The 26,862-nt window shown below is 50.6% G+C and overlaps 1 protein-coding gene across 2 annotated transcripts; it reads left to right on the plus strand.

Annotated features, from left to right (window-relative positions):
• The first annotated feature begins 3,529 nt into the window (after nucleotides 1-3,529).
• LOC147107901 (lysozyme C, milk isozyme-like) lies at nucleotides 3,530-26,829 on the plus strand. Of its 2 annotated transcripts, none has more exons than XM_086007286.1 (5): nucleotides 3,530-3,637; nucleotides 15,688-15,894; nucleotides 19,167-19,340; nucleotides 22,235-22,313; nucleotides 25,320-26,829. In XM_086007286.1, the coding sequence occupies exons 2-5, from the start codon at nucleotides 15,765-15,767 to the stop codon at nucleotides 25,384-25,386; spliced, it is 450 nt and encodes a 149-aa protein (XP_085863412.1). In that variant the 5' UTR covers nucleotides 3,530-3,637; nucleotides 15,688-15,764; the 3' UTR covers nucleotides 25,387-26,829. The 2 variants fall into 2 exon arrangements, with proteins under 2 accessions (XP_085863412.1, XP_085863413.1); XM_086007287.1 differs by having other exon boundaries at nucleotides 3,537-3,651.
• The last annotated feature ends 33 nt before the right edge of the window (nucleotides 26,830-26,862 follow it).

Consider the following 26,862-nt stretch of genomic DNA (forward strand, 5'->3'; position numbering starts at 1 on the left):
TAACACTTCCCACTTACCTCACATACTCACCTCTCCACACTTGCACTGATCACTTACCTCCACAGCGCACTTTAGCCCCCCTCCGACCCCCGCAGACCCACTGCTCACCTCGCTGACTCTGGCGGGGTTCGGAGCCTTCGGGAAGCCGCACTTGTGTGGATAAAATGGGGATAATTCTCTTATCTGCCTGTTAACTATCTGTTAACAGGCAGATAAGTGGCACTAATATCCTTCCCACCTCCAAGGAGACGGAACCCGGCGCAGGTTGGCTACCCGCCTCCTGGGGAGATGGCACGAAGGCGGGTTGGGCACCCGCCCCCAAATTCTGCCATTTTCCTGGCAGAACCTCTCCAGGGCTGGCAAGATCGTGCCCAGGGAGTCGGACATCTCGGGGAGCAGGAGGGGGCAAGACAAGGAGAGGATGCTAGAAACAGGAGCCTTAAAGGGGCAGCAGGACGGGAGCGGGGAGACAAAGACGCCAGAAGGGAGCAAGATAGGTGCAGATGCACCATTGTCCCAGAGAGAGAAGAAATGGGGAGCAAGGGTCAGCGGTGGAGATGAGGCCGAAGGGAGTGGCACTGTTGGAGAAACCATGATAACTTGAAGACTCTCTAAGGGAGATTACAGGGAGCAGGGATGGGAGGTTACAGAAGAGCTCGAAAGTAAGGAGTCAGAGGGGGACAGAGACATGATTCAGAAGGTTGTGGGTTCAAGTCCCACTCCAGGGACTTGAGCGCAAAAATCTGGGCAAACACTCCAATGCAGTGCTGAGGGAGTGCTGCACAGTTGGAGGCGTCGTCTTTCAGATGTGACATTAAATGGAGGCCCTGTCTGCCCTCTGATCCAACTAAGAGTGTAGGAGACAACAGCAAAATACTGCAGATGCTGGAAATCTGATATAACAACAGAAAGTGTTGGAAACACTCAGCAGGTTAGGCAGCATCGAGGAGAGAGAAACAGGGTCAACGTTTCAAGTCGAACCCTTCGTCAGAACTGAGAAAGGTTAGGGAGGAGAGATTTATAAGCAGCAGCAGGTAGGAGGGGAGAGAAGAACAAAGGGATGGGATGGAAGACAGGAGAGATTGAATGACAAAAGGGGTGATAGTGCAAAGCAAAAGCAGAGGTAATGGGACAAGTTAAGAAGCAAAAGCTGGCTCTAGATGATGTGTGAATGATGATGACAGCAACATTAACAGCTACCATGTGAGGAAACAAGAGAAAAAAAAAGAAAGAAATACAGGGGCCAAATTATAGTCTGAAATTGTTGAACTCGATGTTAAGCCCAGAAGGCTGTAAAGTGACTAATCGAAAGATGAGGTGCTGTTCCTCGAGCTTACGTTGAGCTTCGTTGGAACAATGTAAGAGGCCGAGGACAGAAAGGTCAGAGTGGGAATGGGGCGGTGAATTAAAGTGACAGGCGACCGGAAGCTCGGGGTCACGCTTGCGGACTGAGCGGAGGTGTTCCGCAAAGCAGTCACCCAATCTGCGTTTGGTCTCCCCAATGTAGAGGAGACCGCATCGTGAGCAGTGAATACAGTATACTAGATTGCAAGAAGTACAAGTAAATCACTGTTTCACCTGGAAGGGGTGTTTGGGGCCCTGGACAGTGGGAAGGGGGGAAGTAAATGGGCATGTGTTGCATCTCCTGCGCTTGCATGGGAAGGTGCCGGGCGAAGGGGAAGGGGTGTTGGGGGTGATAGAGGAGTGAACCAGGGTGTCGCGGAGGGAGTTGTCCCTTCGGAATGCTGAAGGGGGGGGGGAAGATGTGTTTAGTGGTGGGATCACACTGGAGGTGGCGGAAATGGCAGAGGGTGATCCGTTGAATGTGGAGGCTGGTGGGGTGAAAGGTGAGGACAAAAGGAACCCTATCGTGGTCCTGGGAGGGAGGGGAAGGAGTGAGAGCAGAAGTGCGGGAAATAGAACGGACACAGTCAAGGGCCGTGTCAACCACGGTAGAGGGGAATCCTCGGTTGAGGAAAAAGGAAGACATGTCGGAAGCATTGGTATGGAAGGTGGCATCGTGAGAGCAGATGCGGCGGAGACGGAGAAACTGGGAGAATGGAATAGAGTCCTTACAGGAAGCGGGGTTGGAGGAAGTGTAGTCCAGGTAGTTGTGGGAGTCAGTGGGCTTATTGTGGATGTTGGTCGATAACCTATCCCCAGAAATGGAGACGGAGAAGTCGAGGAAGGGAAGGGAAGAGTCAGAGATGAACCATGTGAAGGTGAGGGAAGGGTGGAAATTGGAAGCAAAGTGAATGAAATTATCTAGTTCAGGGCGAGAGCAGGAAATGGCACTGATACAGTCATCAATGCACCGGAAAAAGAGGTGAGGGAGGGGACCTGAGTAGGACTGGAACAGTGAATGTTCCACATATCCCATGAAAAGGCAGGCATAGCTAGGACCATGCGGGTTCCCAAAGTAACACCTTTTATTTGGAGGAAGTGAGTGGAGTCAAAGGAGAAGTTGTTCAATTTGAGAACAAGTTCAGCCAGATGAGGAGGGTGGTGGTGGATGGGAACTGGTTGGAAGAAGTGGAGCGCCCTCAGGCCATCCTGGTGGGGGATGGAGGTGTGGAGGAATTGGACGTCCATAGTGAAAAGGAGGCGGTTGGGGCCAGGAAACTGGAAACTGTTAAAGTGGCGGAGGGTGGAGGAAGAGTCGCGGATGTAGGTGGGAAGAGACTGGACAAGGGGAGAAAAAATAGAGTCAAGCTAGGAAGAGATAAGTTCCGTGGGGCAAGAACAGGCTGAAACGATGGTCTACCAGGGCAGTCCTGTTTGTGGATCTTGGGAAGGAGGTAGAAGCGGGCTGTGCAGGGTTGGGGAACTATGAGGTTGGCGGCCGTGGAGGGAATATCTCCAGAGGAGATGAGGTCTGTGACAGTCTTGGAAACGATTTCTTGATGTTCGGTCGTGGGGTCATGGTAAAGGGGGAGGTAGGAGGAGGTGTCGGAGAGTTGCTGTTCAGCCTCCGCACGGTAGAGGTCAGTTCACCAGTCAGCAGGTTTAATGACAATGTTAAGGTTGGATCGGAGAGAACAGAGTGCTGCAAGTTCAGAGGGAGAGGTAGGAGAACATGATTGTGTCGTTGCACCACACGTTATTGTTAATATCAAAATCCCATGGTTAGTTGACGCAATTATTCCATCATTCTTGATTACTTGTAGAGTGAGACAACCTCTGACTCTGAGGCGAGAGTGCTACCACTGAGCCAGAGCTGACACCTCCCAGCATAAGGGCAAGACCCCTTACAATGCCGCCCCAGAAGGTTCGCCACTAGTTGCTGGGTGTACTGTCGATTAAGTTACAGCATGTGGGGGCATTTCAAAGTACCCGCAGAGTTTTCTGGCCTATGTTTTTTGGTTAGGCAATGTTTGTTCCCTCCTTTAAAAGAACTGTGGATGGGCCACATTTTCACTTGCGCCAGATTTCCAGAAATACACTGAATACGTCATTTCTGGGAATATTTGTTTTCTCTGCTCTGTTTCACAGTTGTGCAACACGACTGCTGAGCTATAAAGCAGTCCCACCGGACAGCCTTAGGTTCAGTTGAGGGAGCCGCTCTCAGGGGTATCAGTCTCGACAAGGTCAGCAGTGAATCAGCGGGAGTATCTGGGTTACAAACTGTGCCAATCCGGTAAGTGATTCAGAGTATGTTAACCAGAATTTATTCAAATAGTTCATTCCTTACAGTTAATAACTTAATGACGTTCTCTCAATATTGCCCATTCTAAATTTAAATTTAATGGACTCCTTTTATTGGATTTTTATCCCTCATCTCGGTAGCTCTTCCAGTGTTTCATCATAGAATCATAGAGTGCAGAAGGAGACCATTCGGCCCATTGTGCCTGTGCCGGCTCTTTGAAAGAGCTCTCCAATTAGCCCCACTCTTTCCCCATAGCCCTGCAAATGTTTCCAGCATTTCCTGTTTTTATTTCAGATTTACACATCCGCAATATTTTGCTTTTGTGAAAGAGGTGTTCTTGATATTGATTGGTACCTGGAAGAGAATTAATTTACATCTCACTCACCCACCGCAGCAGTATTAATCAAACTTTGTGTAAAGAATGTGCATGTACATATATCCCTGAAGGCAGCAGGACAGGTAGATAAGGTGGTTAAACAGGCATCTATATATATAAATCGGTCGATCTGTCTGTCTGTCATTCTGTCTGTCTGTCATTCTGTCATTCTGTCTGTCATCACGTGTGCGTCTGTCGGGCTATGCGCTCGAAAGTTACAGGTCGTACCTACGCGCGCGTTACCTCCAAAGAAAGCTTACGCTTCCGAGATGGTTTTAAGCGTATTTACGTTTCGGCCGGGCTAAAATCGCGCCCGCGGTATCCCAAAAACCTTCATTAGCGTCTCATTATCCGCTCATTAGCGACAGAGTGACCTCGAGCTCGACCAATCGTATGCCGGGTTGCTGGCGTGTGCCGCCAGGCCAATCGGTGCGTGTGTGGCCGGGCCTTATCGTTCTGAACCGAGGTGAGTAGCCACCATCTTGCTTCCATTCTTTTTCCTGCTTTCTGCGTCTTTCTTTTCAAATATACATTTCCAGCAAAATAAAATTCAATTTATTAAATTCTTTTAAAATAAATCACTCATTTGTAAATATTTTATCTAACCTGAACATTCTTTTTCCTACCTTTGCCTGTTTTTTTCTTAGGCCTCAAAGCCTGCGCCTTTCTTGCCCAGCCAGGCCCGAGCTAGGTGATTGCGCTTCTGCTAAGCTCCTCACCCCACCCGCCGTGTCACGTTACCCAGGGCAACGGCGTCAGCCACGAGGGTCAGGGTGCGCGTGCAGCAGGAGCAGGTGAGACGCGGCGTCTCTGTTCCGCGCTCGGCGGGGGGGCGGGGCTCGGCCGCCGGCCGTCTCTCAGAGACGCAATCGGGCTCGGCGGGGGGGGGGGCGAGGCTCGGCCGCCGGCCGTCTCTCAGAGCCGCAATCGGCCTCGGCCGGGGGGGGGGGGCGTGGCTCGGCCGCCGGCCGTCTCTCAGAGCCGCAATCGGGCTCGGCCGGGGGGGGGGGGCGGGGCTCGGTCGCCGGCCGTCTCTCAGAGCCGCAATCGGGCTCGGCCGGGGGGGGGGCAGGGCTCGGCCGCCGGCCGTCTCTCAGAGCCGCAATCGGCCTCGGCCGGGGGGGGGGCGGGGCTCGGCCGCCGGCCGTCTCTCAGAGCCGCAATCGGGCTCGGCCGGGGGGGGGGGGGCGGGGCTCGGAGAGCGGGGCTCTCGGCCTGGGCCCCCACCCCCGCCCCTTCCCCCCCCGCCCCTCCCCTTCCGCCCGCCCCCTTCCCCCCTGCCGCCCCCCCTTCCCCCCGCCCCCCCGCCCCCCTTCCCCTTCCCGCCCCCCCTTCCCCCCCGCCCCCCTCCCTTCCCCCCCGCCCCTTCCCCCCCTCCCTTCCCCATCCCTTCCCCCCGCCCCTTTCCCCCCTCCCTTTCCCCCCCTCCCTTCCCTTCCCCCCGCCCCTTCCCCCCCCGCCCTCCCTTCCCCCCCGCTCTCTTCCCCCCACCCGCTCTCTCTCTTCCCCCCAGTCGCTCTCTCTCTTCCCCCCAGTCGCTCGCTCTCTACCCCCCAGTCGCTCTCTCTCTTCCCCCCCAGTCGCGCTCTCTCTCTCTCTTCTCCCCCACCCCCCCCAGTCGCTCGCTCTCTCTCTCTTCCAACAACAACATGCCCTCGAAAAAGCCTCGGCACCGCCGGGCACTTCAGCTAGTCTATATATATAAATCGGTCGATCTGTCATTCTGTCTGTCATTCTGTCTGTCATCGCCTGTGCGTCTGGCGGGCTATGCGCTCGAAAGTTACAGGGCGTACCTACGCGCGCGTTACCTCCAAAGAAAGCTTACGCTTCCGAGACGGTTTTAAGCGTATTTACGTTTCAGCCGGGCTAAAATCGTGCCCGCGGTATCCCAAAAACCTTCAACATTCCGCTCATTAGCATCTCATTATCCGCTCATTAGCGACAGAGTGACCTCGAGCTCGACCAATCGTACGCCGGGTTGCTGGCGTGTGCCGCCGGGCCAATTGGTGCGTGTGTGGCCGGGCCTTATCGTTCTGAACCGAGGTGAGTCGCCGCCATCTTGATTCCAAACTTTTCCTTTCTTTTTCCCGCTTTCTGCGTCTTTAAAAAAAAACGTTGCTTTTAAAACACATATTGTTTTTTAAAAAAATGATTTAGAAACGAATTAACTTATCTAATCTCATTAATTTTCCTACCTTTCCCCGTTTTTCCAGGTAGGCCTCGAAGCCTCGGCTTCTCCTCCGCACCCACGCCCGAGCTAGGCACCTCCCGGCCCCACTCGAAGGCTGCAGGGGCCGGCCTCAGCCCAGCGCCGCTACCTTACTAAAGGGTGCGCGCGCAGCAGGAGCTGAGACGCGGCGTCTCTCTCTGGCTCGGCCGGGGGGCGGGGCTTGCTGAGCGTCAACAGTTACCCTGGCAACCGGGCCCGCCGGCCGTCTCGCACAGCCGCAATCGGCGATCTTCACCTCGGGGGGGGGCGCGACCCTCGGGGGGGGGCGCGACCCTCGGGGGGGGGCCGCGACCCTCGGGGGGGCCCCCCACCCTCCCCGCCCCCTTCCCCCCCTTTCCCCCCCCTTCCCCCCCTCTCCCCCCCCTTCCGCCCCCTCCCTTCCCCCCCGCCATCCCTCCCCCCCGCCATCCACTCCTCTCCCCCCCGCCCTCCCCTCCCCTCCCTCCCCCCCCCGCCCTCCCCTCCCCTCCCCCCTCCCCTCCCTCCCCCCTCCCCCTCCCCCTCCCTCTCTTCCCCCCCTTTTCCCCCCCTCCCCCTCCCCATCCCCTCCCCTCCCCCTCCCCCTCCCTCTCTTCCCCCCCCTCCCTCTCTTCCCCCCAGTCGCGCTCTCTCTTCCCCCCAGTCGCCCTCTCTCTCTCTTCCAACAACAACATGCCCTCGAAAAAGCCTCGGCACCGCCGGGCACTTCAGCTAGTATGGGATAATTGCCTTCATTAGCCGAGGCATAGAATATAAGAGCAGGGAGGTTATGATGGAACTGTACAAAACGCTAGTTAGGCCTCAGCTGGGATACTGTTTGCAGTTCTGGTCGCCACACTATAGGAAGGATGTGATTGCATTAGAGAGGGTACAGAGGAGATTCACCAGGATGTTACCCGGGCTGGAGCACTTCAGCTATGAAGAGAGACTGGACAGGCTGGGGTTGTTTTCCTTAGAGCAGAGAAGGCTGAGGGGGGACCTGATTGAGATGTACAAAATTATGAGGGGTATAAATAGGGTAGATAAGAACTTTTCCCCTTAGTAGAGGGGTCAATAACCAGGAGGCATAGTTTCAAGGTAAGTGGCAGGAGGCTTAGAGGGGATTTGAGAAAAAACTTTTTCACCCAGAGGGTGGTCAGAATCTGGAACTCACTGCCTGAAAGGGTGGTAGAGGCAGGAACCCTCACAACAGTCAAGAAGCATTTAGATGAGCACTTGAAATGCCATAGCATACAAGGCTACGGACCAAGTGCTGGAAAATGGGATTAGAATGGACAGGGCTTGATGGCCGGCGCGGACACGATGGGCCGACGGGCCTCTTTCTGTGCTGTATAACTCTAAAATTGGGTGAGTAGCGCCACCTGTTAACGCCTAAAGAGGCAGTCAGTGGCTGTAGCGCCACTGGCTGCGTCTCCGGCGATATTCAGTAGGGCGCTAATGGTGGCGTTAGGCATTTGCGCTGCGCCACCACCGATGACGTCATCAGTGTGCGCAGCGCCCCATTCATGCCCCGTTCGCGATATTTGGTAGCGAACGCCGCAGTTGTGCCGCTCGCTACCCGCGCCCGGTTCACGGGGCCTTACTGTGCCGGCAGCGGCGCAAGTTAAGGTGGAGGTGCGGGGCAGCCGCTTTTTCAGCGGCCGCCTGCCAGCACCTCTGTCCCCGGCCTCCTAACCCCCCCCCCCCCGCGGCATTGCCGGCTGTTTCCCGAGAGCCCGGCACTTCTCCTTGGTGCCGGGCTCATTTGCCGGCACTCGCGATCGGGGGATCGCGCTGTTGCAGGCACCTCCCCCTTAACAGTGGGAGGAAGGCCTGCAGTAGCGCAGCGTGCCGTGCCGCAGCATGTGGCGCTGCGGTACGTTGCGCTGCGGTAATCAGTTTCAGCGCCCTAAGAGGGACGTGGAGCGCCTCGAGCCTCGCCCCGTCTCCCTCGAGGGGCAATGAAACTGAATATCTGGCGATCGGTATCACTCCGATCGCTGCGCTAAATCCTGCGCTCAGGCGACTTTTGTGCCACTTTGGCGCCCCAACCTAATTTCTAGGCCTATGAATGGTTTGGAATTCTCAACGTCCACCAAATGTACGCCCTAAAATCAGCCGCAACGCCGACTGATTTCTACTGTGATATTCCCAGAACGTTGAGTAGATTAGTCATCACCAATAAGTGCCCAGATTCACATTTGAGAAATTTTAACCCCTTTGTTACTTGTCCTCATATCACATATCGTTAAACCAGTGCGAAGTTTGGTACTGAAAACAAAAAATGCTGGAAACACTCATCAGGTCAGGCAGTATCCGTGGAGAGAGAAACAGAGTTAACGGGCTGGATTTTGCCAGCCCTGGGGAGGTGGGTTTGGAGGCGGGACTGCTGGCAAAATATCAGAATTTGGGAGCGAGTGCCCAACCCGCATCCGTACCATCTTGTCAGGAGGCGGGTAGCCGTCCCGCACTGGGACCCGTCTCCGAGTAGGTGGGAAGGGATTACAGCCATCCCTATTTTGCCCACACAAGTGCGGGCTTCCCGAAGGCTCCGAAACCCACCAGGGTCACCGAGGCGAGTAGTGGGTTTGCGGGGGTCGGAGGGGTGCAAAGGTGCGCTGTGAAGGTAAGTGATGGGTGCAAGTGTGGAGAGGTGAGTATGTGAGGTAAGTGGGAAGTGTTGGAAAAAGTTTACTTACTTTGTTTCTTCCTGCAGGCTTCAAGAGTTGGGTATGTGGAGAATCTCGCACATCCGTGGCAGAGATGTCAGATGGCCGTTGCGTTCTCCAGTGCAACAGCCATCTCATTTCTGCAAAAGAATGAGGTTTGATGAGGTCTTGAATTCAAGAACTCATCAAACTACAGAGAATGTCAGTGTTTGACAGCTTCACAGAGCTGTCAAACGATGATAATTCCTCTGTCAAAAATTTTTGACAGATGAAACGTTATACGTTGACATTCTCTGTAACCGGCTTTCCCTTAATTGACCTGCTAAAGTCGCTGGGCAGGCTTAACAAGGTCAATCAAGGGAAAATAGCGTGGGCTGGCCAGAAGTTGATGGAGGCGGGACTGAAACCCAACAAGTGGGAGTCCCGCCTCCAAAAGCTCCCCATTGGCAAAATCCAGCCCAACATTTCAGGTCAATGACCTTTCGTCAGAACTGGAAAAAGTTAGAGATATAACAGGTTCTAGCAAGTACAGAGGCAGCATAAGGGGAGAGGGGAGGAAAGAACAATGGGGAAGGTCTGTGATAGGGTGGAAGGCAGGAGAGATTAAATGACAAAAGGGGTGATGGTGCGAGGCAAGAGGAGATGGTAATGGGACAAATAAAGAAACAAAAGATGAGTCTGGCGAGGTGTAACTGGGAATAGTAGAATCAGCAACAGCCGCCATCCAAAAGAATGAGGGCAGGGTTTATGATCTGAAATTGTTGAACTCAATGTTGAGTCTGAAATGTTGTAAAGTGTCTAATCGAAAGATGAGGTGCTGTTCCTCGAGCTTCCATTGAGCTTCATTGGAACAGTGTAAGAGGTCAGAGTGGGAGTGGAGCGGAGAATTAAAGTGACAGTTGACTGGAAGCTCGGGGTCACCCTATCGGACTGAACAGAGGTGTTCCGTAAAGCAGTCACCCAATCTGCGTTTGGTCTCCCCAATGTAGAGGAGACCACATCGTGAGTAGCGAATACAGTATACTAAATTGCAAGAAGTACAAGTAAATCGCTGTTTCACCTGGAAGGGGTGTTTGGGATCCTGGACGGTAGGAAGGGAGGATTAAAAGGAAGTGGTAACAGGATACTTAGAAAATCATTGTATGATTAGGCAGAGTCAAGATGGTTTTTATGAAAGGGAAATCGTGTTTAACAAATTTATTAAAGTTTTTTGAGGAAGTAACTAGCAGGGGAGATAAAGGGGAACCAGTAGATGTAGTATATTTGGATTTCCAAAAGGCATTTGATAAGGTGTCACATAAAAGATTGTTAAGCAAGAAGAGGGCACAAGGGATTGGAGGTAATATACCAGCATGGATAAAGGATTGGGCGCCATTATCGGCCGTGCGCAAAGTTTAGCGCCTGGCGCTAATTATCGCCTCCGACAGCAAACTTGGCTTTTATCGCCCCTGGAGGCGATTGGAGCGCTAAATCAGGTGCTTCACACCTGTCTTAAGGTGCAAAGTCCAAGGAGCGAGGCGTTACCTCAGAGCGCTGGCGAAGCAAGGAAGGGCAAATCTAAATAAACCTGAAAAGTGCTGCTCAGTACTCAAAACTCCTTCACACAGCATTGAATCTCTCCAGAAGTCTCTCTCTCTCTCTCTCTCTCTCTCAGAATGCGTGGTGCAAAAATGTCACCAACAAAAAAAGGGAGGAAGCGGTCACCTTTAAATAGCGCTCCCCTAGTCCCTTTCTGACGCATAACGCTCCCCTCAGCCTGTCGTTGCTAGCGGCAGGCGGTAAGGCAGGGGGCGCCACTCAATATCCGGTCCGGGGCACTAACGGGGCATTGCGCACTCGACTGACGTCACGATCTGCCGGCGCAGGAGATCGTGGCGCTAGGAGATAGTGTTTAGCGCCGCCGCAAAATGTCTTGTTAATTTCGCAAGTGGCGCAAACATCGCCACGCCCGGGCGCTAGTTGCTTTGCGCCCCATTAGTGCCCTCTTAAGGCGCTAACGGGAGGCGCAGACAACTGAATTCTTCCCCCTATATAGAGTCATAGGGCTCAATTTTCATTGGGCCGTGGGGGCAGGATTGGAGGCATGTGGGGGGTTAAAATCACGAAATCGGGGGGCACGAACCCATCCCACCCCCAGCCCGCCTCCATGCCAGTTTCAAAGGAGGCGGATACCTGACCTGTGCTGGGACCCGCCTCCCCGAGGCGGGAAGGGATTAGTGCCAATTAACTACCTGTTAACAGGTAGTTAACAGGCAGTTTTTAGCCTAATCCCTATTTATATCCTTGAAGTGTGGGATTCTCAACAGCTCCAAACCACGTCAAGTTAGCAAGGCGGACCGTCGGGCTGAAGGGCTTGGAGGGTTCGAGATGTCTGGTGTTCAGGTGAGTGATGTGTGCATGAATGCAGAGGTAAGTGTGTTTGGTGTGTGTAAAGTGTTTAAATAAGTTTTACTTACCTTTACAGCCTTTCTTCCTTCAGGTCTCGGGAGTCCCTCATCTCACCGGCACAGAAAGCAGAATGGCCGCGAGCTGTCAAAAGTTCCAGCATTCAGCTTTCTGTTCTGGTGAGGTCTCTAAATTAGCCTGAGAGGAAGGAATTAACTTAGTGTACAGATTGTCAGTGTTTGACAGCTTCAAAGAGCTGTCAAATGCTGATATTTCATCTGTCAAAAGCTCTTGACAGATGAAATGTCAATCTGTGACATCACCTGTTGCCGGGTGGCCCTTAATTCACCTGCTGAGCCCGCTGGGCGGGCTCAACAAGGTCAATCAAGTGAAAATCGCGTGGGTTGGCCACAACTCGATGGAGGCGGGACTACAACCCCAAAAGTTGTAGTCCCGCCTCCTACAAGCCTCCGGTATCAAAATCCAGCCCATAGGGTCATAACGGCACAGAAGGAGGCCATTTGGCCCATCGAGTACATGCTGGCTCTCTGTAGAGCACTCCAGTCAGTCCCATTCCCCCGCTCTATCCCTCTAGCCCTGCAAGTTTATTTCCCTCAAGTGCCTATCCAGTCTCCCCTTGAAAACATTGAGTGTCTCCGCTTCCGCCACTTCCATCGGCAGTGAGTTCCAGGTCCTCACCACTCGCTGCGTAAAAAAGTTTTTCCTCACATCCCCTTATATCTCTTGCCCAAAACCTTAAATCTGTGTTCCCTAGTCCTTGTGCCATCAACTAAAGACTCCCAATCCCACCCCCTGCCGCGTTTTCACTATCCCCTCTGACCTTCCACTCTCTGACCCTGAACGATCAGTCCTCAGCAAAGGCCTGAGCTTCATCCCCTTACGCCCCCATGTCAATGAATTTCGAGCTCGGCACGATGTTGAGCTCTTTTTCCGCCGCCTTCGTCTCCGTGCCCACTTCTCTGGCCAGGAGTCTTCCCCCCGCACAACTGACCCTTTCTCCTGCTTGCAGAATTCCCATTCTACCTGGACCCCTCCCCCTGGCCTCTTACCCTCTCTAGATCTTTTCACCGCTAGCTGCCGCCGTGACATCGGCTGTCTCCATTTCTCTGCTCCCCTCACTCACTCCAACCTACCTCCCTCTGAACTTGCAGCACTCCATTCTCTTAGATCCAACCCTGACATTGTCATTAAACCCGCTGACAAGGGTGGTGCTGTTGTTGTTTGGCGTACTGACCTCTACCTAGCGGAAGCTGAACGCCAACTCTCCGACACCTCCTCCTACCTCCACCTGGACCATGACCCCACTACCGAACATCAAACCACCATTTCCAAGACTGTCACTGACCTCATCTCCTCTGGAGATCTTCCCCCTGCTGCCACCAACCTCATAGTTCCCCAACCCCGCACAGCCCGCTTCTACCTCCTTCCCAAGATCCACAAACAGGACTGCCCTGGTAGACCCATCGTTTCAGCCTGTTCTTGCCCTACGGAACTTATCTCTTCCTATCTTGACTCTATCTTTTCTCCCCTTGTCCAGTCTCTTCCCACCTACATCCGCGACTCTTCGGACGCCCTCCGCCACTTTAACAGTTTCCAGATTCCTGGCCCCAACCGCTTCCTTTTCACCATGGACGTACAATCCCTCTACACCTCCATCCCCCACCCGGATGGCCTGAGGGCGCTCCGCTTCTTCCTTGAACAGAGGCCCGACCAGTCCCCATCCACCACGACCCTCCTCCGCCTGGCTGAACTTGTTCTCACATTGAACAACTTCTCCTTTAACTCCACTCATTTCCTTCAAATCAAAGGTGTTGCCATGGGTACCCGCATGGGTCCTAGCTATGCCTGCCTTTTCGTGGGCTATGTGGAACAATCTTTGTTCCAGTCCTACTCGGGTCCCCTCCCTCACCTCTTTTTCCGATACATTGATGACTGTATCGGTGCCGTTTCCTGCTCTCGCCCCGAACTTGACAATTTCATTCACTTTGCCTCCAATTTCCACCCTTCCCTCACCTTCACATGGTCCATCTCTGACTCTTCCCTTCCCTTCCTCGACTTCTCCGTCTCCATCTCTGGGGATAGGTTATCGACCAATATTCACTACAAGCCCACTGACTCCCACAGCTACCTGGACTACACTTCCTCCCACCCCGCTTCCTGTAAGGACTCTATTCCATTCTCCCAGTTTCTCCGCCTCCGCCGTATCTGCTCCGACTACGCCACCTTCCACACCAGTGCTTCAGACATGTCTTCCTTTTTCCGCAACCGAGGATTCCCCTCTACCGTGGTTGACACTGCCCTCGGCCGTGTCAGTTCTTTCTCCCGCACTTCTGCCCTCACCCCTGCCCCTCCCTCCCGGAACCACGATAGGGTTCCCCTTGTCCTCACCTTTCACCCCACCAGCCTCCACATTCAACGGATCATCTTCCGGCATTTCCGCTACCTCCAAAGTGATCCCACCACCAAACGTATCTTCCCCTCCCCTCCCCTTTCAGCATTCCGCAGGGACCGCTCCCTCCGAGACACCCTAGTCCACTCCTCTATCACCCCAAACAGCCCTTCCCCTTCGCCTGGCACCTTCCTGTGCAAGCGGAGGAGATGTAACACCTGCCCCTATACATCCCCCCTTCCCACTGTCCAGGGCCCCAAACACCCCTTCCAGGTGAAACAGCGATTTACTTGTACTTCTCGCAATCTAGTATACTGTATTCGCTGCTCACGATGCGGTCTCCTCTACATTGGGGAGACCAAACGCAGATTGGGTGACCGCTTTGCGGAACACCTCCCGTTCAGTCCGTAAGGGTGACCCCGAGCTTCCGGTCGCCTGTCACTTTAATTCACCGCTCCATTCCCACTCGGACCTCATCGTCCTTGGCCTCTTGTATTGTTCCACTGAAGCTCAACATAAACTCGAGGAACAGCACCTCATCTTCCGATTAGGCACTCTGCAGCCTTCCGGACTCAATATCGAGTTCAACAATTTCAGATCATAAGCTCGGCCCCCATTTCATTTTCTCTTGTAATTGTTCCACTCCTTTCCCCCCCCCCTTTCCTTTTGTTTCTCTCTCACACCTGGCAGCTATCTTTTGCCCTGCCAGTACACTTTACACCTAATCCCAGCCTATTACCATCTCGTCTAGCTTCTAATCTCTTTTACTTCTTTTGTTTCTTTTATTCTTTTGTCCGATCGCAGCCCTGCCTTCGATCTAGTTCCTTTTCTTTCCAGTTTTGAAGAAGGGTCCAACCCGAAACGTCAACTCAAATTTCTCTCCACAGATGTTGCCTGACCTGCTGAGTTTTTCCAGCATTTTCTGTTGTTATTTCGGATTTCCAGCATCTGCAGTATTTTGCTATCGTTTTAAAGACTTGAACGACTTGCATTTATATAGCGCCTTTCATGACCACTGGATGTCTCAAAGCGCTTTACAACCAATGAAGTACCTTTTTGGAGTGTAGTCACTGTTGTAATGTGGGAAACTAGTGGGAACAGCCTTTCCCCGTCTAGCCTATCCAAACCCATCATAATCTTGTACACCTCTATCAAATCACCCCTCAACCTCCTTTGCTCTAATGAAAACAAATCTAGCTTTTCCAACCTGTCCTTGTAGCTAAGATTCCCATCCCCGGAACCATTCTAGTAAATCTCCTCTGCACCCTCGCAAGGGCCTTCACATCCTTCCGAAAGTGTGGTGACCAGAACTGGATGCAATACTCCAATTGTGGCCTAACCAGCACTTTATAAAGGTTAAGCATAACTTCTCTACTTTTGTACTCAATACCTCTATTTATGAAACCCAAGATCCCATATGCCTTGCTAACCACTCTCTCAATATGTCCTGCCACCTTCAGGGACCTATGCACATTAACTCCCAGGTCCCTCTGACCCTGCACACTCTTTAAAACTGTGCTATTAAGTGTATATCGCCTCTCCCTGTTCCTTCTGCCAAAATGCATCACCTCGCACTTTTCTGTATTAAATTCCATTTGCCACTTGTCTGCCCATTCTGCTAGCCTTTCTATGTCCTGTTGCAGTCCATTGATATCATCCTCACTGTTTGCCACACCCCCAGTTTTGGTGTCATTGGCAAATTTAGAAATTCTACTCTGTATTCCAATATCCAGGTTGTTTATATATATCAAAAAAAGCAGTGGCCCCAGCACTGACCCTTGGGGAACACCACTGTTTAATGACAAAGTTAGGGTTGGATCTGCGAGAACGGAGTGCTGCAAGTTGAGAGGGAGGGAGATTAGAGTGAGCGAGGGGAGCAGAGGAATTGAGACGGCCGATGTCACGCCAGCAGTTTTCATTGGAAAGGTCTAGAGAGGGTAAGAGAAGTTTAGTAACCTTGGTCCAATCTAACAAAATTGATTTCTCTTTTGTTGTTCCATAATTTTATTTCAGGAACTTTTCAAAAAAGGAGAAAGCCGAGGGATATTTCCAGATTAGAGCAGGCTTCACTTTGTGTGATTACCGACAAAATGAAGACCTTTATCATTCTCAGCGCCCTGCTCGCAGTCGCAAGTCCTTATACCTATGAAAAATGCGAGCTTGCCCGTGCTTTACTTGGATATGGATTGGATGGATATCATGGCTACAGTCTGGCAAACTGTGAGTTTCACGTTCTCTGCACTAGTAGAATGTAGCTGAATGTCCTCACCTCACCAGGCTCTAACCACACTGTCCTTGTGTCCTGATTCCTTTACATTATATTCAGTATGAAGTGCACCGTTTGTAGATTCTCTCGATGGTTTTAGTTGTTAAGCTCACTGCTTGGTGTGAGCTGAGACACACTGACTGGGCGGTCCTAGTTCCAGCACAGGGCTGTGCTCAACTGATCTAGCTGATGGCGCACTATGATTAGCTCAGCACCCCCAGGATTGGGGAAGGGGAGAAATGGAGTAAGCAGGGTACCTGACAATGATGGCTACCAGAGACCCCTTGCTCGAAGGTGCAAACGTCCAGCAGGAAATCTGCCCACCCTGGATGTAGAATTTGCTCCCACGCTGCAAACTCTGCAAATAACCTGGACATGTTGAAGCCTTCCTTCTACATCATCTATAAAGCCACCCTTTAATATATCTAATCTATCTCCCGAGCTAGCCCAGAACATAACACCAGGCGTTGTCTTGAGATAACTACCCTGGAGGTCCTGCTTTTTAATCGAAGAACGAACTCCTCCATCTCTCTTTGCAAGCCCAACCTTCTTATGGTTGGTTCTAGCATTAACCAGGGATTCAAGTTGCTCTGTCTTCCTTTCCAGAACCTTCTCCACCATTCTCTTATTTTGTTGTCTCTCTTTATCTCAAATTTAAAATTCTCATCATTATGTTTAAATCTCTCCATGGCTTCGCCGCTCTCTATCTCTGCAAACTCCTCCAGCCCTATAATCCCCCTGAATGCTCTTTCCTGTGACTCTAGCCTTCTGTGCACCCTCTCCTTCCTTTACCCCGCCAGTGGCAGCCATGCCTTCTGCTGCCTCGGCCCCATGCTCTGGAATTCTCTCCCTACATCTTCACCTTCATCTCTCCTTTAAGACCCTTCTTCAAACCCAATTTGTTGACTACAGCTTTTGGCCACCCTTTCTAATCTCACCTTCTCTGTGTCAGTGTTTTTCCTAATGTCTCTGTGAAGTGCCTTGGATTATGTTTTCTATGTTAAAGACACCGGAGGAGAAATTTGTGTGTTTAGCACCACACGTTAGCACCACGAGATGGCTCTAAAATGCCATTCAGCGCTCTATCGCCAACTGATGGTGGTTCCAGCAGTGCAAGCCATATTCGTGTTGACGGTAGCACCGCCTCTAAACTCGATCGCTGGGAACATTGCAGTCACGGAGGTCATGACATCAGTGAGTGTGCAACGCTCACTTGACGCCCAATCTCCCAACTTCGTTTTGGTCAATGGTCATTGGAGAAAGCAACAACAGGTTGAGGTGGTGTGCAGTAGCAGGAAGCTGGCTCCAGCGACGATATTTAAAGGGATCTTCACCAATCACTCGCACCCGACAGGGTTTTGAAGTTTGAGTGGCTGTGTGCTACTTCCTGCAACTGCAAGAATTTTCTTTAGCTATATCAAGGTTAGTTGGTATCAGGGAGTGTTGTGCAAACAAAAAACTTCCTCATCATTTTTGACAAGCTTCAAACTACAACACTTGCTAAAAGTCATGGGAGGCCGTACTGTCAGTCGGCCTCACCCTCCAGGATCTATGGCGGAGGGAGTGGAGGCAGCGAGAAAGATGGGAATATGTGCACAGAGGGAGGAGGAGGACCAACAAGCCTCTCAACAGGAGGCCTTACCCTCCGAGGGTCTTCCGACAGCACTTCTCCTACCTTCAATTAAGCGAGGAGCAGTGCAGTAGGAGGCTTCACTTCACCAAGGAGGTGGTCACAGAACGCTGCCACATCCTGCAACCAGACCTCCAGCCTCAGACCAGGGCGACCACGGCTCTCCCAGTGGCAGTCAAGGTCACCGTGGCCCTCACTTTCTTCACCAGCAGATCCTTCCAGTCTGCAGCAGGAGATATAGCGAACATCTCGCAGTTTGCTGTCCATCGCTGCATCCGGGAGGTCACTGAGGCTTCCCAATCACCAGAGAGAAACAGAACGAGTGTGCATGTGGTTTTGCCATTGACGCCATTGACTGCACCCACGTGGTTTTGTGGGCATCGCATAACAGTCCTGAGATCTTCCGTAACTACAAAGGCTACCACTCACGTAATGTGCAGTTGGTGTGTGACACACACAGTGAACCCTCAAGGTCAATGCCCGCTATCCTGGCAGCAGCCACGATGCCTCCATCCTGCGCCAGACTGGTGTGCCAGCACTCTTCCAGCCACCACGTCAAGCTTGCGGGTAGCTCATCAGAGACAAGGGCTATCCGCTCTCCACCTGGCTCATGACTCCCCTCCATAACTGGTCCGGTACTCGGATGAGCGGGTGTCCCATTTCGTGGTGGTCTGCCGCATGCTGCACAGCTTGGCCAGCATGAGGGCGCAGCCCTTGCCACCAGGGACCACCTCAGGAGGAGGACAAGGGAGGGGAGGATGAGGAGGAGGAAGATGAGGAGGAAGAGGAACAGGAGGGAGGGAGGAGGCGGCAGACAATCGGCCTTTCAGATGGGCTGTTCGTGACCGGTTCATCAGACTCCGATTCGCATGAAAGAAACCCCAGATCCCCATAGCTCACCACATCCCCATCATACCATTCCTGTCTCAAGGCATTTCACAGCATCCCTCTGGGCGCAAAGCTGAAATGAGAGACACCACAAAAGATTCCAAACACAATTAATAAATTTATCTATAAGCATTACACACATATTTACATGAATACTATTAACTAATCACCCTTGTGCAATCTCTTAGTGCCTGTCATTCGTGTGCCTTTTCCTTCTCTAGTGCGCCTACGCAGTGCTCCCTCAGTACCTTAACTCCATTTACTCAACTTGCTTCCGTAACCCTTAATACCCTTACGCAACAAAAATCTATCAATCTCAGTTTTGAAATTTTCATTTGAACCCCCCTCCCCCCAGCCTCAACAGCTTTAAGGGGGAGAGAGTTCCAGATTTCCACTATTTGTAAGAGCTCCCACAACATGCAAGTTCCGCTCCACACTGGTTTCCATTGTCACGCTATAATGAACGGATTGGTCTGAAGCCTAGTGGTTTCCTGAACTGCCAGCACTGCCCATCAATTGCAAACGGCACCAGCAGAGACTGAATGGGTCCTCAGCACAGGAATGTGTGGGGCCGTGGGCCAGAAAAGGAAAAGTGTCAGATAGTGGTTGCAAAGCCCAAATTGCTCCAGACTGACTCCGAGGAGCTTGTCCGTGAGGTGCAACGTGAGTCACATTCGCAGTGTAACTTTTTTTTCCCCTTCGTTCTAGGGGTGTGTTTGGTTCAATATGAAAGCACGTATAACACAAGAGCAATTCAACACAACAAGAGAAGTGGACGTACTTGGTCTACAGACTATGGGCTCTTTCAGATTAACAGCTACTGGTGGTGTGACGATGGTCTGACTCCGAACACACATAACGGATGTAGGAGACGTTGTAGTGGTGAGTGATTCAACACATCATTAAACAAAGGGCCATTTTTCATTCTCTCCTAGGATCCCTTTTTAATAATTGCTCGCAGGCTGAATTTGTGGAGCTGAAAAGATGGTGGTGGACCTTCTCCTTACACTGCTGCAGTTCTTGTGCTGATGGTACTCCCACAATAAAGAAAGAAAGACTTACATTTATATCGCCCCTTTCACGACCTCAGGACGTCCCAAAGAGCTTTACAGCCAATAAAGTATATTTTGAAGTGTAGTCGCTGTTGTAATGTAGGAAATTCAGTCAGCTAATTGGCGCACAGCACAAATAGCAATGTGACAATGACCAGATGTCCTGTTTTAGTGTTGTCGAATGTTGGCCAGGAACAGCACTCCCTCAGTACTGTACTGGAGAGTCATCCTAGATTATGGGCTCCCTGGTGTTGGACTCCAACTCAGAACCTTCTGACTCAGAGAGAGAGTGCTGCCACTGAGCCACAGCTGACACCTATGGTGCTCAGTGGGGAACAGGAGAGCAGATAATTAAACTCCATACCTTCAAAAGAGATGTGTTTCGTGCATTCGGTGGCACATCATCTGGGCCTACTAGCCTCGGCCTTTCTAACTCTGTCAGAATACACCTCAGGAGCATCAACAACAACTCGTATTTATATAGCGCCTTTAACGTAGTAAAACGTCCCAAGGCGTTTCACAGGAGCGATTATCAAACAAGATTTGTAACCAAGCCACAAAAAGAGATATTAAGATCGATGACCAAAAACTTGGTCAAAGGAATATGGTTCAAGGAGCGTCTTAAAGGAGGAGAGAGAGTTTTGGATGAACTCAACTTTACGGCGGGTGGAAGATGGGAGGCCGGGCAGGAGTGCGTTGGAATCGTCAAGTCTGGAGGTCACAAAAGCATGGATGAGGGTTTCAGCAGCAGATGAGCTGAGGCAGGGGCGGAGTCGGGTGATGTTACGGAGGTGGAAGTAGGCGGTCTTGGTTATGGCGCGGATATGTGGTCGGAAGCTCACTTTGGGGTCAAGTACGACACTAAGGTAGAGAACGGTCTGGTTCAGCCTCAGACGGTTGCCAGGGAGAGGGTTGGAGTCGGTAGCTAGGAAACGGAGTTTGTGGCGGGGACCAAAGACAATGGCTTCAGTCTTACCAATATTTTGTTGGAGGAAATTTCTGCTCATCCAGAACTGAATATCGGACAAGCAGTGTGACAAATCAGAGACCGTGGAGGGGTCAAGAGAGGTGGTGATGAGATAGAGCTGAGTGTCGTCAGCGTACATGTGGAACCTGATGTTGTGTTCCCAGAAATTGTCGCCAAGGGGCAGCATGTAGTCTGCCAGGATTGCTCACTATTCCAGAATCATTCTGGAATGCAAAGATAAACCCCAGCTTCTATTCTCCACTGCTAACCATCTTCTTAAACCCCTCTCCCCTGTCTCCTCCACCCTCACCTCCGACAACAAGTGTGAGGAGCTCATGGAGTACTTTGTCTCTAAGATTGAGACCATCCGTTCAGCTGCCTCTGCCATTTCCCCTTCTTTCCCTTGCCCACCGGGCCAAACCTCCCCCCTGCCCTAGCCCTAAACTCACATCTGTCTCCAGTTTCTCTCCGATCTCCCTTCATGACCTTTCCACGCTCACCTTGTCCATGAGACCCACTTTCTGCTCTCTCGACCCTATTCCCACCAAACTGCTGACCACCCAACTTCCTTTTCTGGCTCCCATGTTAGCTGACATTGTTAATGGTTCTCTCTCCTCAGCTACTGACCCCCTCTCCCACAAAAATGCCGTCATCACTCCTCTCCTCCTGGTTAGCAGTGTAAGGTGTTTGGTTTTCTCGTCCTTACAAGGGTTCTTTGACTCTGGGTTTTACAGGAACAAAATGGTAGACGACACAAAGGTTTAGGTTCAAACCAAAACTGTTAGTTTATTAAAACCAACAAAACACAGACAAAAACCTGTTGAGATTTGGCTGAAACTTACAATCACCCATATGGCCGGTCGTTACCATTGTGGATTGTAGGCCTGGCTCGGAGATGACTTGTCCCCATCCTCCTTTATCTGACTGCAGTTGCCTACACAGCGCAAACCCTTTGTAGAGTCAACTGATACTTATAATCACCCGTCCGGCTGGTCGTGGCTGACTTCGATTGCAGGCTGGGAGCTGGAGATGACCGTCTTCCCTCCCTTCTTACACCTGGCAGTTTGCTGTAGTCAGAGCTAGCTTCCGAGAGAGAGAGAGAGAGAAAGAGCGAGCTGTGGTGTGGTTCCTTCTTATAGTTCTTTTAGTCACCTGTCCCCATGCTGGGCCTCCCCCAACCAGTTTTGGTTGTCGGTTTGCTGAACTGTCTGACATTCACACCTCGTCAACCTGTAATTCAATCACCGGAGGTGTACAGAGTTGTGAGATCGAAGATAATTCCTTATCTCCTCTCCCATTTTCTGTAACGCATATTCATTGTGATTTCTATTACTGTTGATGGGCGGTTGGCTGATTGTCTGCTCGGGACTTGTGTATCTTCCATTCATGTCAGGAAGTCCATCGTGACCCCCATTGTTTCAGTTAAACTCAGAGCATTGTCCAGATGTTAATTTTTCCCATCAAAACCAATCATGATTCAAGGCTTCACAGTTGAATGTCAATGTCCTTTTCAAAGTTAATCATGAGTCAAAGCTTTCATTGTCCAGTATCAATGTGTTCTCCAAGAACTGCAGACTTTAATGACTGGCACCTTTTTTGTGCCTCGAGGTTTAACCGTTTCATGCCCTTGCCGCTGGGCCAAACAGGCTTTCAGCATTTGAAATCTACAGCAGTTTGGAGGGAATAGGGTCGAGGGAGCAGGAGGTGTGAGCATCCAACTGTTTGTTTTTAATACCACATTTTATTTTTCTTTGTAGATTTTATGAATGATAACATCGCAGATGACATTCAGTGTGTGAAAAGGATAGTACAAGACTCCCAAGGAATGAATGCCTGGTATGTTAATACCTGTTTACTGTTTTGTCTCTAAGTTTGTGTTTGAATACCATTTGCTTTTGGAAGTAATGGAGCCCTGTATGTTGATGTCTGCAAACACTGCAGCCTTGCTCTACGAACTGTCCATAGGAGCCACAGATTCAATGCACTAGAACAATCAGCCACCTTTCTCCATTGAACACCCCCCAAACATTGTTGGAGGGGAGCCGAGCTTGATTGGCTCGTTCACTGGTCAATGCCTCAAGGTCTAAACGCGACACTATGGCTTGCTATGCTTGCTTTCAGTTCTTAGCCGGTTAAGTGAATAGATCCAAGTAAAAACAAAAGAAACATGATTGATTTCTGGGATGCCCTATGAGGAGAGATTGGGCCTATACTCTCTGGAGTTTAGAAGAATGAGAGGTGATCTCATTGAAACATGTAAGATTCTGAGGGGGATTGACAGGGTAGATGCTGAGAGGTTGTTTCCCCTGGCTGGAGAGTCTAGAACTAGGGGTCACAGTCTCAGGATAAGGGGTCGGCCATTTAGGACTGAGATGAGGGGGAATTTCTTCACACAGAGGGTTGTGAATCTTTGGAATTCTCTGCCCCAGAGGGCTGTGGAGGCTGAGTCTTTGAGTACATTCAAGACAGAGATCGATAGATATTTGGACTCTAAGGGAATCAAGGGACATCAATGGGCATTGTTGAATATTACAGAATAGGGCCATGCCACATCTGACCTCTCCAGAGATTGACCTGTACCTCAATTGTTTTTCCCTGCCTTTGCTCCATATCCTTTTACAACAAAAATCTATCGATCTCAGTCTTGAAAATGTCAATTGAGCCAGCAACCACAGCCTTTTGTGGGAGAAAGTTACAGATTTTCTCTACCCTTTGTGTGAAAAAGTGCGTCCTGATTTCACTCCTGAATCGCCCTAACTCTAATTTGAATATTATGCACACTTGTTCTGGAACCACTCACCAGAATAAATAGCTTCTATTTATCTACTCTATTGAATCTCTTTATCATTTTAAATACCTCAGTTAGATCACCCCTTAATCTTCTAAATTCAATGGAGTACAAACTAAGTTTATGCCAGGAAATGGAGGGCTGAAAGGGTTTGGAGAGCGAATGTGGGGCCAATGTGGCTGAAGGTGCGACCATCAATAGTAGGAGAACTCTGAGGCACGAGGGGTGGGAAATTACAAAATAGTGGCACGCCACACCTGACCCCTCCAGAGGTGCAGCCTATGAAGTTCACCCCCCACCCACCAAGGGAGCAGCAAGGGAAAAATAACCCAGTTACACCCAAAGGAGGGTCGCAATGGGTTATTGCTTGGTTATTGGGGATGACACGCACAACTTTATACCATCTTTAATGTGCAAAAATGCTTCTCAGAGGGCTGAGGGAAGCAATGAATGTCAGGTCAGAGATTTTAGATAGGGTTTTAAGGAGTTTCTTAAAAGGGAAAGGAACATAGGAACAGAATTAGGCCATTCAGCCCCTCGGGCCTGGTCCGCCATTCAATTAGAGCATGGCTGATCTGCATCTCAATTCCTTTGCTCCATATCCCTTGATAGTCTGACACAACAATAATCTATCAATCTCAGTCTTGGACAGAGTTCCAGATTTGCATTACCCTTACGTATTAAATATGCTCCCAGATGTCATTCCTGAATGGCCTAGCTCTTAATATTAAGCCCTCTTGTTCTGCACGTCCCACGAGAGGAAATAGAAAGATAAAGAAAGAAATACTTGCATTTCTATAGTGCCTTACATGACCACCAGATGCCCAAAGCGCGTTACAGCCAAAGAAGAACTGTTTGATGTGTAATCACTGTTGTAACCCTATTCAATCCCTATATCATTTTATATCCCTCGATTAAATCACTCCCCAACCTTTTAAACTCAAGGGAATACAAGCCAAGTTTATGCAGGGAAAAGGAGAGACAGGATGGTTTGGAGAGCAAATTCTGGATGTGAAGCCAAGGTGGCTGAAACTGTGGCCACAAATAGTGGGAGGACTCTGAGGAACGAAGGGTGGGAAATGGAGTGGAAGAACTGGAAGCCAATGTAGAGCAATGACAATGGGTGTGATGGGTGAGTGGGATGGAGGAGTGGAACTTGGTACGGGATAGGATATTGGCAGCAGGGCTTTGGATGAGATGAGAGGCTGGACATTCTACAGAGAGTGTCTCACCTCCTGACTCCCCAAAGTCTTTCCACCATCTGCAAGGCACAAGTAAGGAGTGTGATGGAATACTCTCCACTTGCCTGGATGAGTGCAGCTCCAACAACACTCAAGAAGCTCGACACCATCCAGGACAAAGCCGTCCGCTTAATTGGCACCCCATCCACCACCTTAAACATTCACTCCCTCCACCACCGGCATACCGTGGCTGCAGTGTGTACCATCTACAAGATGCGCTGCAGCAACTCGCCAAGGCTTCTTCGGCAGCACTTCCCAAACACGACCTCTACCACCTAGAAGGACAAGGGCAGCAGGTGCTTGGGAACACCACCACCTCCAGGTTCCCCTCCAAGTCACATACCATCCTGATTTGGAAGTATATCGCTGATCCTTCATCGTCGCTGGGTCAAAATGTTGGAACTCCCTCCCTAACAGCTGGAATGCCTTCACCGCACGGGTGCAGCGGTTCATGAAGGCGGCTCACCGACCACCTTCTCAAGGGCAATCGGAATGGGCAATAAATGCCGGCCTTGCCAGCGATGCCCACATCCTGTGAAGGGATATAAACAAGCAAAAATCCTCACAACCCAGCATGAGTAGGGTGTGGCTCATATGGCCCTTCACACTCACTATCTTGGTTCACCCATAGTGAACGACCACTTGGTGGAGACCTGCCAGCATCATTAGAACTGTACCCCAAGCCTGGTTCAATCCTTTTAGGTAAATGCCCTTAGCCCACCAATTCCACTAAAGAAATTTGAATGTTTTGCCGGGGACTCTCGTTAGTCATTGCCAATGTTCTCTCGTGTCTGACACTCTTTTCTTTTGCAGGTATGGCTGGAAGAATCATTGCAAGAATAGAAGTCTTGCTAATTTTCTCCATGAGTGCAACTTGTAACGGCTGAAAGAGCCCATTCATTGGACCCACTTGCTGCACCGAAATCATAGCATGTGTTGCTTTTACTAGTTAACTTGACATTGCCATAAGCCCAGTAAGGGGAGTGAGAGGCTAAGCTGCATTTTCCAGAGATGTTAAATCGGTAAAAGTTATGTAATCACTTTCTGCGCATTTGATTGGTGAATGATTGGAACCCACTGTCATATATTCACCGTCTTGAAGGAACAGAAATATTGCTCTCTGATGTAGACATGATCTACACGTCCTCCCATGTCAATGTAGAGATGTAGTGCCCCGTGTGGGATTGAGAGATTCTGGCCAGGAAGGTCCTAGCTTCAGTCCTTCCACCCATGCGACGTTAACTGTCTTGGTCAGGGCAGGTAGTACTACTGTTGGCTAATGGTAGGACTTCAGTGTCCCTGAGCTAGAGAGCCTAACAATTAGCCACACTTCCCACCCCTGTTCACCATCCAGTGATCAATGCTACCAAACTCGACATGTGTACGTTAGCGCTGGGAATTTCCATGGGGTTCTCCTCATTGGCCGCCATAACTTTGGCGGAAACCCCAGATAAACCGTGTAAACAGGACTTCTGCCAATCTTCTGTCAAATGATAGAGAGAGGCCCCGTGATCATTTCTAGCCTAGCCGAGGATTGGATGAGGCTTCCCAGAGCCGAATATCCTGCCACCGTCCAGTGTCAGTGGCCAAGCAGGAAGCATGCTAATTTGTCCCCTCACACTGGGAAACAACCAGAGCCTGTGGAATTGACTCGAGCTCAAGTCACCACCATCAAGAGAGGAAGGGGTAAAATTGTTGGGGAGAGGGAGAGGAAACTGACTCACGTTGGGTATTAATTGTAAATCCATCTTTGTCAGCGCAATGTAGAATGTGTTTCATTTCTCACGAGCAAGCAGCTCTTTCCATCTGGTACAGTGAACTGCACTTCAGTCCTCTTGAGACACTTAACAACCGAGCACAGAGCAGAGGGTCAGCCAGAGCACCACTGGTGTGGTGGCCTCACCTCATTAACAAGGACATCTGCTGCTTGTAATTATTTTCAAACTGGTTAACTAACAGTTGACACAGACAAAGTCTAACTAAACTGATTGCACACTTTTGTGCAGTAGCAGGTCGAGTGAATGATATCTGTTGGACAGTGTGACTCTAGCAGGGCCTGAGGCCTACACCAAACCTCCTTCAAGATGGCGACATTAACACTGGAGCTGTTACAGTGAGAGGCTGTCATGGTAACCATTCACTTGCCCCAGCCTTGTACTAAGTCCTTTCATTGCTTATAATCCATTTTGTTGTGTATGACACATTGAATCCAAGAATAAATTCTGCTCTGTAACGCTTCTAGCTGTGATTTAAACCACAGACCTGCCACCTCGGGGCAGACATTTTTCAGCTGTACGCAATAAATAAACAAAGGCAGCAAATATCAGGACTCGAGTATCATTTTTATTTATTCATT

This window comes from Somniosus microcephalus, chromosome 14 (assembly GCF_052327205.1).
Source record: "Somniosus microcephalus isolate GS21.2 chromosome 14, FLI_Smic_1.0, whole genome shotgun sequence".
Lineage (NCBI taxonomy): Eukaryota > Metazoa > Chordata > Chondrichthyes > Squaliformes > Somniosidae > Somniosus > Somniosus microcephalus.

What these genes read in the sequence shown, in the direction of transcription:
- LOC147107901 (XM_086007286.1), top strand. Translation starts at nt 15,765, where the DNA reads ATGAAGACCTTTATCATTCTCAGCGCCCTGCTCGCAGTCGCAAGTCCT. An exon ending in TGGCTACAGTCTGGCAAACT is followed by an intron (nt 15,895 to 19,166) that starts GTGAGTTTCACG and finishes CCTTCGTTCTAG; the next exon opens with GGGTGTGTTTGGTTCAATAT. An exon ending in TCCCAAGGAATGAATGCCTG is followed by an intron (nt 22,314 to 25,319) that starts GTATGTTAATAC and finishes TTTCTTTTGCAG; the next exon opens with GTATGGCTGGAAGAATCATT.